Genomic DNA, 12,614 nt, shown 5'->3' on the forward strand with positions numbered 1-12,614 from the left:
GGCCCCATAAGTTTTGGATCTGGCTTAGTTTTAGGCCCATGCCATAAAATGAGATTACAAAACAGACGAACAATTTGGATATAACATATATGTGTCATTGTCAATAATTTCAAATAATGGCAGGTATATTTATTCAATATACAGCAAATCAAAGAACAAATATAACTAAAGAAGTAATCTCACCTTGTTACAGACGGCATGAAATTAGGCTTATCCCAAGGCAACAGAAGACACTCCCAATTATATAGTAATTACATTTTTTTGAATCCCATTTCAGCTGATCGTCCCGCATTCCATGCGCCAAACACCCCCTAGCGTTCTGACCCAGAGCGTAAGACGCCCAAGCTCTCCCAACATGTTTTATACGGTGGGCCTAACGCATAAAACGCGAGTTGTAGAGGATTCATGTCCGTCGGGCCTACATCTCCACCACTGTTGCTTGTACGCCTGTCTAACGACCTAATGCGGTTGAGATGAGTGGTCGGGGGCGCTTCGCCTGGTTCTAGCAACGCGAGTCACTACCCGGCCGCGTTTAACTGGACGGAAAAGCGCGTGCAACTAAAAGATATGTGAGGCCCACCTTTGTGTGAAATCTATTCCGTCCTTCAGTTACGCCACATCTTTTAGATAGTAAAGTCCAAAAATCAGATTGAGAGAACTTAAGTAGGCTACACGAAATGTAGCAGTAGGAGTGGGAACGCCCACTGTTGAAACCTTCATCACGTCCTCCGTAATGTTTGCATGGCATCTAACCCGTTCATAAGGTGAGGACATACATGATGATGAGGAAATTCAAATATCAGCCTGTGCTAAAATTTTGGTGGCCCCAAGAACGTGTTAATTGTGTGCGTCGCGTTGTCATTGTTTTCTTTGATGTGGCCTAATTTCGTATCGGGCTGATTTCTGGGATCACGTCCTAACATGAGATCTCATGGAGCAACCGATGGACGGATCGGATTTCACATACACATCTCTCTGGGGAGGTACTTGATTAAACGTGAACAAAGGACGCGTGTTCACAGTGGACATGGAGGCCGAATCGCCGCGTATGCGGATGAGAAATGCAAATTCGACCACTGCACCCCTTTGCCAGATCAGCGCCGTTCATATAGTGGGTCCCACTACCAACACGCCCTCGCCCCAAATCAGGCTGGTTCATTTATTTGGGCTATTGGACTTGGCTGGCTCATCTGGCTCCGCCGCACACGTTAGGCCGGGTTTGAGCTGAACATCGAGGGTCGTGCGTCGGACCCGAAACTGGCGTTGAGTTAATTTAGCTGGGAGAAAGTCACTGCTACTCTGGGAAAGTATTACGGATGATACGCATGCATTTAAAAATTACTTAGAAATTGCACACGTGGCATACAAGCAAGTCAAGTTAAAACTGTCCAGATTATCGTTCTAAATTTACATGATCATTTATTGGACAATTAAAAATGAAGAATATCAAACAGTCCTTTTTTCATGGACAAGCACTCACCAATTAGGGGTTAGGATTGCTGAACCGACATGAACTTGGGAAGTGACTATGAAACAGAGGGACCCCAAATTAGTCCGTTTAACTTCAGTCAATGTATGCTACGCGTACAACAATTTCTGAGTGCCGCGTATCAAGTGTCAAATGCAGCCCAAGTATCAGATGACTCCTCTTTAGCTGGACCTGAACATGTCTTCCATGGGCCGGACCCGGCCCAGCCCAACATACCGACCATTGACAGCCCGACTATTCTGCTAGTGTGCAGTGTGTATCCAGCCCAAGACTGGGGTCCTTTATCTTCTGAGCTGGACTTGGACAAGCAGCAGATTGGCACGGCCTAGTTGGCGTCTCCCACATAGTGGACCAGATTGATTTTTGAAGCAGAGAAATTTCACAGTGGGCCACACCTGATGGTCAGATGTGGTAGTCCTGTACATTGGCACGGCAGCTGGTCTGCTAGCTACACCTTAACAGAGATGATCTAACAAGGGACAAGGCAAATGGCCCAAGCAAGCACTGGTGATACCAAAGAGGAAAACTACTGGATAGGCAGGCCCCATTTTGATCAATCGGTTTGGATGATCTTAACCAATTGTTAGGATTGTTTCACCAAGGAAACACGTGGAGGAGGAGTGCGCAGTCCACCAGCAACGATAACATGTAGACCATCGGCTGTATGTTGGTCACGGACAACCAACTGTAAGTGAACTTTAAGATACAGTCACATCTTCCCCCGAACGGATCCTGCATGTAGGCAATGCTAGTTGTACAAAGGAGGGTCTGCAGCGTGAATATAATCTGCAATGGAAATCAGTTGGATCCACTCGCTAGGTAGGTAGGTCACACTCCTACATTGAGTTCAGATCATCAGCTGTCGATTGATCTTGACAGCGTGGCCTGCGCATTGAGTGGACCAGTCCAAATTTCCCCCTCCTGGTGATCTTCAAGACGTGTCCCACCTTTTGGACAGCTCAGATGTCTCACATGCATGACACGCAAACAATCCGGAGTTTGTAGTGGATATTTACTACATCTGAAATTACATTAGAGTGGGTCTGGTTGCACCAGATATCATGTTATCATGAAATATCACGATGTTTTGTGCAACCAAACGCACCCTTTAACTTAGTACAAAATTAAGCTATTGAGTAAACCGCTAAACTTACGAGAAAACCCAGAAAAGCTCCAACTACAACCTCAATTTCAGTGTGCCCTACTGATTCTTTCAATGGAAGGTAACTGCTATAAGCATTCTCCACTGCTTGTTCCCCGTTGACTGCTACACTAGACAGCGACTTCATGGTAGTGGGTCTACTCGCTGCATTTTCTGATGTACGAATTGGGGCTGTTGCATTTGGTGTTCTTGACTCCTCAGACAGAGAGAAGAGGGTAGAAAGACTATCTGCAGCTATGGAGGATGTTCCTTGTTTGGAATCAATCAGTTCATCTTTTTCCTGTATGGGAATTGCCTTTTCTTGCTTCTTTTCTATCATTCTGTTGAGTATCTTTGCATGGTAGCCCGCTTCCCTTCTCACCCCCTGCAAGATAAAAGGCATTTCCACATTAAAACCACATCCGTTAACCATAGCAAACATAATTACAGAAAATGGGGGGAAAAAACCCAGGAAGGATGGAAATTTCAGGTCTGTGGGAGTAGTTCAATCCATAATGTAATCCTGATATGTTCATACAAACGGATAAAACTTACATTATTGAGAAACAAGTGCCAGAGGCTAAACAAGCATTTTCATGACAGAGGACAGTGTGGAGGTGCTGTATTATGATTTTTTATTTTTTATATTAAAGACACTGGTCAAAGAAAAGATCTGCTCATCACCAACCTGCAAATCTGCCAAGGAAGCAAGAGAAGTGAGCCTGATCCAAACTGTCCATTGAAAAGCCCGGCCCATTGTCAACCCTATCCTTGAGATATGTTCTCCTCAGGCATTTATCCCTATTCACGAGTTAAAAACTCTAGGAGGAGGCACCTAAATGCCCATTCTAAAGGCATTTAGCCATATTTCCAATCATAACTTCAGGTAAACACACCTAAACGTATATCCTTGAGACACATAGCCTTCTTTGCATGTTGAAATTGTAGATGAACCTAAATGCCAACTGTAATTCATTTACACCTGTTTTCATCTAAAAACGCTAGCAAAAAGGCTTATAAATGCCTATCATAAAGGCATTTAGATCTATTTTCAATTTGAAAATATAGGTGCCTAGACACCTAACCCTAAGATTTGCGGTCTTCTTTTCATGTTAAAATTCTAGATAGAGGCACCTAAATCCCCATCCTTTAGGCATATATTCTTCTTTTAATGTTAAAACTCTAGGGAAAGGCACCTAAATACTTATCCTATAGGCATTTAGACATATTTTCAGATTGAAACTCAAGTGAAGGCACCTTGACGCCTATCACATATAGCCCTTTTTTAATGCTAAAATTCAAGATAAAGGCACCTAAATGACTATCCTTACGGCATTGATCCCTCTTTTCATGTCAAACTCTTAAGAAAAGCGCCAATAAATGTCTATCATCATCATCTAAGCCTTATCGCAAATACATAAATGCCCTACCCGGAAGGCAAAAACCCTATTTTGAAATTGAAACTTTAGGTAAAGGCACCTAAAATGCCTATCCTTCAATGGATATGTATCCCTCTTTTCATGTTAAAATTCTAGATAAAGGCACCTAAATGCCTGATCTAAAGGCATCTACCTCTCTTTCCATCTTAAAACTCATGGAAAATGGTATCTAAATGCCTATCCGAAAGGCATTAAGCCCTATTTTCAAATCATAGCTTTTGGTAAAGGCACTGGACGCCTATCGTTAAGACATGCAGTCTTCTTTTCATGCCAAAATTCTAGATAAAGGCACGAAAATGCCTTTCCTTAAGGCATTTAATGCTCCTTTTTTTTTTTAAAAAAGGGTAACTGGAAATTTATAAAGGCGGCAGCAAAGCCGCAAAGAAAATAACAAAAAAGAAATTTAAGGGCAGACCAATCAAAGCCTGTCAAATTACACACTCCAAGCTTATCGGACGCAGCTACCCACCCGACAGTAAGAAAATGCGAGCCATGGGAAACTGACTTAGCATCCTTAAAAGTATCCTTAAAGCACCTATTGTTTCTCTCAATCTAGATGCACAATCGCCCTGCGAGGAGCGACAGCCTTCAGACCTTATGACTCAATTTCCCAATACCGCCACCATGCCACTGAACGAGAAAATCATATACTGAATTGGGAAAAATCCACACCACCCCAAAAGAAGACGGAAAATAATTCCACACTTCCTTGGCAAAAAGGACATAGCAGGAGACGATGATTCACCGTTTCTGCACTGCACAAGCACATGGGGCAAGTGTTGATAATAACTAGACCCTGCTTCCTCAAATTTTCAATCGTAAGGACTCTTCCCCAGCTAACCAGCCACGCAAAAGCTGAGACCTTAGAAGATGCCCCACAGGACCTAAACACTGAACAAAAAACATTTCGGGTCTCAGCCCCTGGGCCTGAAAGAGAATGAAAGAAGAAACAGAAAAATGTCCAGAATTGCTATCTTTCCATCGAACTGTGTCCAACTCCTCTGATAGACCCACACTATCTAGCATGCTCAGCAGGGACATCAGCTCATCAGCTTCGATTTCTAAGAGATTTTTCCGAAGCATTGGCAGCCAATGACCAGGAGACTTGATACAAGACATGAAATTCAGATATGATGTGCAAGATTTCAGATTTAAAATCACATAGTTCATAAACAATTACACAAATTCCACATCCCACACAAAAGTCCAAATATTCAATTAAGGGGAATATATGTGGGTCCAGGCCTACACACGTTAGGGCTGGATCAATAAAAATTATGAACCAAACAATACTCAAAGGGAAATAGAAATCATCCACACATGCATGACAATCAATCCCTAATCCAAGGAATTCACGAATTTCAAATCAAGGAACCCTAGGGTGAGAAAAGAGATAGAAATTGGGGATTTAGGTTAATCTAGGGTTAGGGTTTATAAAATTAGAGATGAAAAGAGAAAAACAAGAGAAAAACCTGACCCAGAAATAGCTCCCGCGTGCAGACGGTGCCCCGGGGCTGACGCCCGTGCGCAAATGGGCTGGCCGCATGTTCGATGAAGGCCCGCCTTCCTAAATCGGCCTTTTGGCCCTAGTCGGCCAGGTTGGGGCTGCAAGACCTTCAAATTTCACGTCGATCCGGGCTGTGGTCTGGTCGTGATGCTCCGTTGAAGTTTCAGCCCTCTTGCAGGATCAGATTCTGAAAACTGGCTGTGGAGGGACGAACAACTATAAAATAAACGGATTGGGCGCGAAGATGGTTGTGGGAATGATGAAATAAGATGAAGGGGCGGATGAGGATAAACATGGCTTCGCACCACGGTAGTTAACCCTTCGAAAAGGGAGGGCTTCGCACCCACTTTAATCTCAGCCCTTTGAAAAGGGAGGGCTTCGCACCCACTTTTGAATTCTTCTACAACTTACGAAGAGAGCAAAAAAATTAAGCAGAAATTTTTTATTAAACTTGAATGAATCAAAAGAATTACAAGGGGTGCTTATTTATAAGAAAATTCTATACCCCAAAACTCGCGCTATGTGCACAACATATTACTTGGCGATGAAGTAAACTAAAATAAAAACCAAATAAAGAAATCTAAAGCGTTTATGATGTTCTAAATAATATAAATAATCAAAACCTAAAATATGAAATCAATCTGACTAGTGGGCCCCGATTATGAAATCCCATAATAGGTTTTACTTGATTATTGAGCTCATTCTAATGAACTAAAACTCCATCTTCTAAGTAGTAGACCCTCCCTGGATGTCATCATTGAGCCAGATCGCCGGTGGGGCCCTCCCTAGGGCGGCGTGCACGCGCGTATGCGCGTGATGTCCCCATCAAGACTGCTGCCTTACATAGCACTTATCCACAATAACATCCAAATCCAGCACTGTGCAAGCTAAGTTTGGAAATTGATCTAGCAAACATCTCTCGCCTAACCAAATGTTCTTCTAGAAGCAGATTTTCATGCCTGAGCATACACCGAAACAGACCCCCGCTTGAAGGTAACCTTTCAGCTTCATATTAACTCTCCAAATGCCTGAAGCTCTATACGACGAGGAATCCTTGGGCCACACTCTGTACTTCCTACTTATGACTTCCTTCCAGAGCGTTCCTTTTTTCGACACAAAACTTTGGGCACACCTTTGGGCAATCAAATAGTGTCCAAATGAGGTGATTCCAACTCCATTTGAAATTTCATCAAAATATAATTTCAACGAGTACAAAATCACCCAAATCAGACACGTGGTGAGAGAGTTATGATCGCTTTCGTGGGATCTGCGACCCAAAGGGGGTTATGACAGTTATGACTGTTCATCTATTTTAACATTCTTTCACTACAATATTCATCCATTACAGCATTTTTCTTAATTCATCCCTTTCACAAACTCCCACTATTCATACCCATAAAAAAAAAAAAAAATTATAAAGGGAACCACTATACCCTCCTCCCTTTTACAAACTCCCATCATTGATACCCACCAACAAAACAACAACAACACACGAAAGTCACTATTATCCTAACCCAAACCTTCCTTTGGTCATCATAACTTCTACGTTGGAGAGTGTGGTTGGAAATCTTCAAAAAAAAAGAAGAGAAAAAGCCACTAAGAAGCTCGCTAGAATTGAGGAAATGATGCCGAAAGCTCGTCGAAATAAGTCTCACGGATGTGACAATGGTCCTAACAACCAAATTAAATTCCTATCCTTCATTCATTTACTCCTCTTTAATGTTAGAAGTCTAGAAAAACACACATAAATGCTTACCTTAAAAGCATTTAGCCCATTTTCAAGTTGAAGCTCTAGGTAAAGGCATGAAATTTCTTTTCTTAAAGACATTTAAATCCCTAGCTCTTCGAGGATGTCCTCAGCGTCGAGGTACTAGGCTGTATGTAAAACTTGTTCAAATCATGAACTAGAACAAATGAGACGATTTTTCCAGTATCAATGACCAATACCAATGAATGGGATAGAATGGAAGAACTCCATTCATTACCTAAAAATAAAGATCTATCATATACCTCTATTGTGTATGGAATTTATGGTTTCAATTGCTGCAAATCCAGCCTTACTTTTGAAATCATAACTCTAGGTAAAGGCACCTAGATGCCTATCCTTGAGACATGTAGCCTTTAATGTTCAAATTCTAGATAAAGACCCCTAAATGCCTATCTATAAGTAATTTATCCCTATTTTCAAGTTGAAACTCTAGGAAAAGGCACCTAAATGCCTATGCTAAAGGCACTGAATCCTATTTCAAAATTGAAACTCTAGCTAAAAGCACCTAAATGCTTATTATACCTCTCCTTTTTCATTTTAAAACTCTTTAAGTAAAGGCACCTAAATGCCTATCCTAAAGGTTCCTTACAAATTGTCCATAGGATTGCCAAGAAACGCAACTCCCAAAGAGTTTTTGGTGTCCTCCAAGAATGGTGAATCCTCCACGGCTCAAACATTTGATGAATAAACCAAGGCATTGACCATGCCACTTCAAACTGCCTTAGAACCCAACCCAAGCAAAAGTCATAACTCAGGGGACTGGGGCTTTTGATTTCCAACCCAACTTATTAGCGCTTCTGGACCATTTTCAAAGATCATCTTTGGGGCGAGAGATCGAAACATGAAGGATTTAGATGGATCCCATTGCTGCCGCAGGAAATCCTCCCTAGCTTGGTGAATTCCTACAACTGAGAGAAGACCCATCATATTTATGAACACCATCTCTTCTCACTCTAGCAAATCCCTTGTGAAGACCAGATTCCATACTATCTGGTTTTCCACCAATTAGTAGCAGTCCGCTACCCTTGCTTCTTCTTTCTTTTTTTTATACCACCGCCACTAAGAAGCGATGGGGAAAGGATGTTTGCATCATAAGAGTTGTTGCACCAACAATCATGCCAAAAGTCTATGAAAAGCCCCAAAATACCCACTTCAAAACTTTACAAGTATATATTAGAACTCTACAAGGAGGTCCCTAAATGCCCATCCAAAAGGCATTTAGCCCTATTTTCAAATTGAAACCCTACGTAAAGGCTTTTAGATGCTATCCATGAGACTTCTAGCTTTCTTTTCATGTAAAAGTTTAGATAAAAGGCACCTAAATGACTATACCTAAGCATTTATCCTGTTTGTAAGTTCCTAAAGGCACCAAAATGCAATTCTAAAGGCATTTAACCCTACTTTGGCACCTAGATGCTTATCCTTGAGGTGTTCATCGCTTTTTTCATGTTAAACTCTACATAAAAGCACCAATGCCTATATGTAAGGCATTTTACCCTCTTTTAATGTTCAACTGTCGGAAAAGGCACATACATGCCTAACCAAAAGGCATTTAGCCCTATTTTCAAAATTGAGACTCCATGTAAAGGGATCGAAATGCCCATCCTTAAGACATGTAACCTTCTTGTCATGTTCAAGTTCTAGATAAAGGCACCTAAATATCTATTCTTAAGGCATTTATCCCTCCTTCCATTCTAAAGGCATTCGGCCAATTTTCAAATCATAATTTCAGGTAAAGGCACCTAGACCCTTATTTTCATGTTAAACTCTATGAAAAGGCAATTACATGCTTATCCTATAAAGGCAATTAGCCCTATTTTCAAATTCAAACTCCGAGTAAAGGTGTTTAGACACAGTCTTGAGAGGTGTACCCTTCCTTTCATGTTAAACTCAACATAAGGCCACATAGATGACTATCCTTATAGCATTTATCCCTCTTTCCATGTTCAAACGCATGGAAAAGGCAGCCAAGCACCTATTCTAAGGGCCTGTTTGGTTTTCCAATTTCCTATAAAATGCAAAGTAAATGAGCCATCATTATCATTTCCAAGTATTTGTTTGAATAGGAATTATGGCTGGTTGATCGAGAATCAAATACACTTGTAAAGGAAGTATGTAAAGCAAATTGTACTCATTACATTTTCACTCTATAAAGCCACCATTTTTATAGCGATTTCTGGGTGAAACAAACAATGTAACAAAATCATCATTGTAGTCAAATGTAAGTGATACCATCACACAATTACAATTGTAAATAATCATTACTCATTTATAGCCATTTACCATTGTAATTGGAAAACCAAACAAGCCCTATAGGCATTTAACCCTATTTTCAAATTGAATCTCTAGATAAAGATGTTCATATGCCCATCCTTAAGACGTGTGTCCTTCTTTTCATGTTAAAATTCTACATAAAGGCACCAAAATGCCTATCCTTGTAGCATTTATCCCTCTATGTATGTTAAATCCGAGATTAGTCACCTAAATGCCTATCCTTATGGCATTTTGTCCTCTTTGCATGATAAAACTCTAGGAAACAACATCTAAATGTTTATTGCAAAGGAGTTTAGCCCTATTTCCAAAACAAAACGCTAGGTAAATGCTCATAGATGCCTATCATTGATTGAGACATGTAGCCTTCATATAGAGAGGAGTGGCTCCAAATCCTCCCACTTATGAAGATAACATAACAAAGGGCATAATACTAAGCTAACTACATTATGTTTGCATCTTCAGAATTTTAAAGTTGATCGGAGTATTTTGACAATCTATCTTGACTCTCAAGTAAGAACAATAGTCCAAATTCAACTGATAATTGTTACTTTGCCTACTTTTTGCAAACAGCCTAAACTATATAAAGGTTAACAACTTTGTGCAATGTGACATCTCGCGCTGCACAGCATTCCATTTCCAGTATTTCATGTAAAAATTGCAATTTAATGTAATTCTGTGAGCCATATTGAAGCTTTGGATTCTTCATCAAAACTATCAGCCTGCAAAACTGTCAGTCGTATATTTCCAATTTAAGGCCTATTCATCCCATTTGTTTTTCATGCCCACTGCAAAACTGGCAGCATCTTCAAGTGCAACCACAGGTTTTTGGCTCTTATTGGGTAAATTTAACCAAACTGCGAACAATCATTTTAATGAGAATGTTCAAATTAGCATAGCTTCATTATGGAAAATCAAAACCAAAGTAAAAATATCTACCTGAGCATCGTACATTACAAAGGCTGCAAAAACAACGGACATGCCAAAAATTGAATCTGAGAAACCCCTGCATTTAATAGCCCACAAAACTGAATAAAACCACAACCAAGCCAACCACACAATAACTTCAAGAATCCTTGTATGAAGAGGGGGAAAAAAGAAAACATCTACTGTTGTAACAGATTCATCAACCAACAGATATTACCCATGTTCTAAAAGATGAGAAACCCATCATTTAAAGCTACAAAAGGAGGAATTATATGATCTATGGGTATATGCACAAATTACTCGAATTCTCAATGTGCACCAAGAGCACCCTGGGGTTTAGTGATTTGGGCCATTGATCTATTGGAGATGGAAAAATGACCTAACCTTTCAATTTGTAGCCTGAAAATGCATGGTTAAGATATAAACGTATTCAACAGTTGGTTAGGATCTACCAGTCTGGGAGATTTATGGGCATACATCTATGGTGAGTCCAAACATACCACTCGTCTAGATCACTTGCCCATGGACAGTGGTGCACAATGAAAGCTCAAGTACAATACTGTACATATCCTTGGTGCGAGGATCGCATAATGCCACCTACAGATGAACGGTTCTGCTTACCTTTCTAGGCCAAGTGAGGTTGCAACTGCCACAACTCCCTGTTAGTTCAGGAGAAGGAAAACATCAACAATCAAACTCTGAAATGAATAAACAAAACATAAATTATGAGCTATGGCCGAGCGAGACAGCGCAAATTTATGTGGGGCCCGAGTGGGCCCACCTATGATCCATGACCATTGGATAGGATGGATCCATGTTGGACTACCTATCATCCCTGTATCATCGTCATCGGTGATCGCACACGCTCAAATAAGCACCTGTGGATGGACGGTAAGACCGCTTTTACTCTTACCATACATTTTACATGCCTTCATTGAATGGCTGTGATTACCTAGGCATGGTTATTTTTGGGTCATGCATGATCTATGGTGGATTCCTCCTATTTAACAGTCTTAGTTGATCATAGACAGGCTCTTACAGAAATTCTGTATTGGATCATAGCTCTGAAAAATGAAAATTAGGAGTTCAAAACCGACCAAACCAGAATATAAATATCAAAATCATCATCTTAATCCGTTTCATCAAAAGATTACATCTTAAACAAAATTGAGATTGTTCACAAACACAAGCATTTCGGAGAAATAAGGAAGGTCCAGAAGCAAAAGCCGCCTTACGGCAGAATGGGTGGAAGGCATTCCGCCGGCTTGAATAACCGCCTTGAAGTTAACTGCCCTTCTGTAGAGAATAGAAGAAGTGAAAGGCTTCGAGAACTGCCCAATTGCAGAAGCAACAGCAGCTGCAACCAATACCTATATATACGAATTCAAAACTCGTACCGAAAATCAGCAAAATCAGCAAATGGCTTGTGTTGACCATGGTGTTTTTCTTGTTAATCTGAATTGAGTTTGCTTAGTTTACCTTGTTGTGGGCAATTTCTGCAATTTCTTCCACTCCAATCCTCAGACAGATGAAGGAACTTGATGGTTTTTTAGAAGAGGAGCTAAAAAGCTTATGTTTTTTAGAGTGAGATGAGAAGGTCCGTGTAAAAGAAGGAAAGGTTACTGAAGAAGAGGAAGGTAACATGTTTTTTATTTTCTTCTCCTTTCCCTTGAGTCCTTTCAGAGATCTCCGTCAGTTGATTTCAGAAACAAACGCCGTTTCACTGGAGATTTATCTTTTTATTTCATTACCATAAAAAGGGTTTTTGACTTGTATGGCCCTACTTTTTAATATATTGCTATAAAACCCATTCTAATGTTAACATTCCAAACAAATAATTCTTCTTTCTCCACCCCACTCAATTCAATTAATTTCTGGCACCAATCTAGAACCTAAATTGCAATTCTAATTTAAATTGAATATAGATGCCTCTTTGAAAATCTGAGTGAAGATGGGAGGTGCAAAATTATTTTCATTCTTCTTGAATTGTTATAACCACCACCTCCCGCATCTTCACTTATTTGCACAGTGTGAGATTTTCATTTGCATTTACAACCTAATGATAGGATGCT

The 12,614-nt window shown here is 40.4% G+C and overlaps 1 protein-coding gene across 3 annotated transcripts; it reads right to left on the reverse strand.

Annotated features, from left to right (window-relative positions):
- Positions 1-2,478: 2,478 nt before the first annotated feature.
- On the reverse strand, positions 2,479-12,279 carry LOC131240874 (uncharacterized). 3 transcript variants are annotated; one of them, XM_058239389.1, is made up of 5 exons: positions 12,022-12,270; positions 11,778-11,912; positions 11,164-11,201; positions 10,555-10,621; positions 2,479-3,015 (listed from the first exon to the last, which is right to left on the reverse strand). In XM_058239389.1, the coding sequence occupies exons 1-5, from the start codon at positions 12,184-12,186 to the stop codon at positions 2,614-2,616; spliced, it is 807 nt and encodes a 268-aa protein (XP_058095372.1). In that variant the 5' UTR covers positions 12,187-12,270; the 3' UTR covers positions 2,479-2,613. The 3 variants fall into 3 exon arrangements, with proteins under 3 accessions (XP_058095372.1, XP_058095373.1, XP_058095374.1); XM_058239391.1 differs by having other exon boundaries at positions 2,778-3,015; positions 10,555-10,577; positions 12,022-12,279; XM_058239390.1 differs by lacking the exons at positions 10,555-10,621; positions 11,164-11,201 and having other exon boundaries at positions 12,022-12,271.
- Positions 12,280-12,614: the final 335 nt, after the last annotated feature.

The sequence above is a fragment of the Magnolia sinica genome, chromosome 3 (assembly GCF_029962835.1).
Source record: "Magnolia sinica isolate HGM2019 chromosome 3, MsV1, whole genome shotgun sequence".
NCBI lineage: Eukaryota > Viridiplantae > Streptophyta > Magnoliopsida > Magnoliales > Magnoliaceae > Magnolia > Magnolia sinica.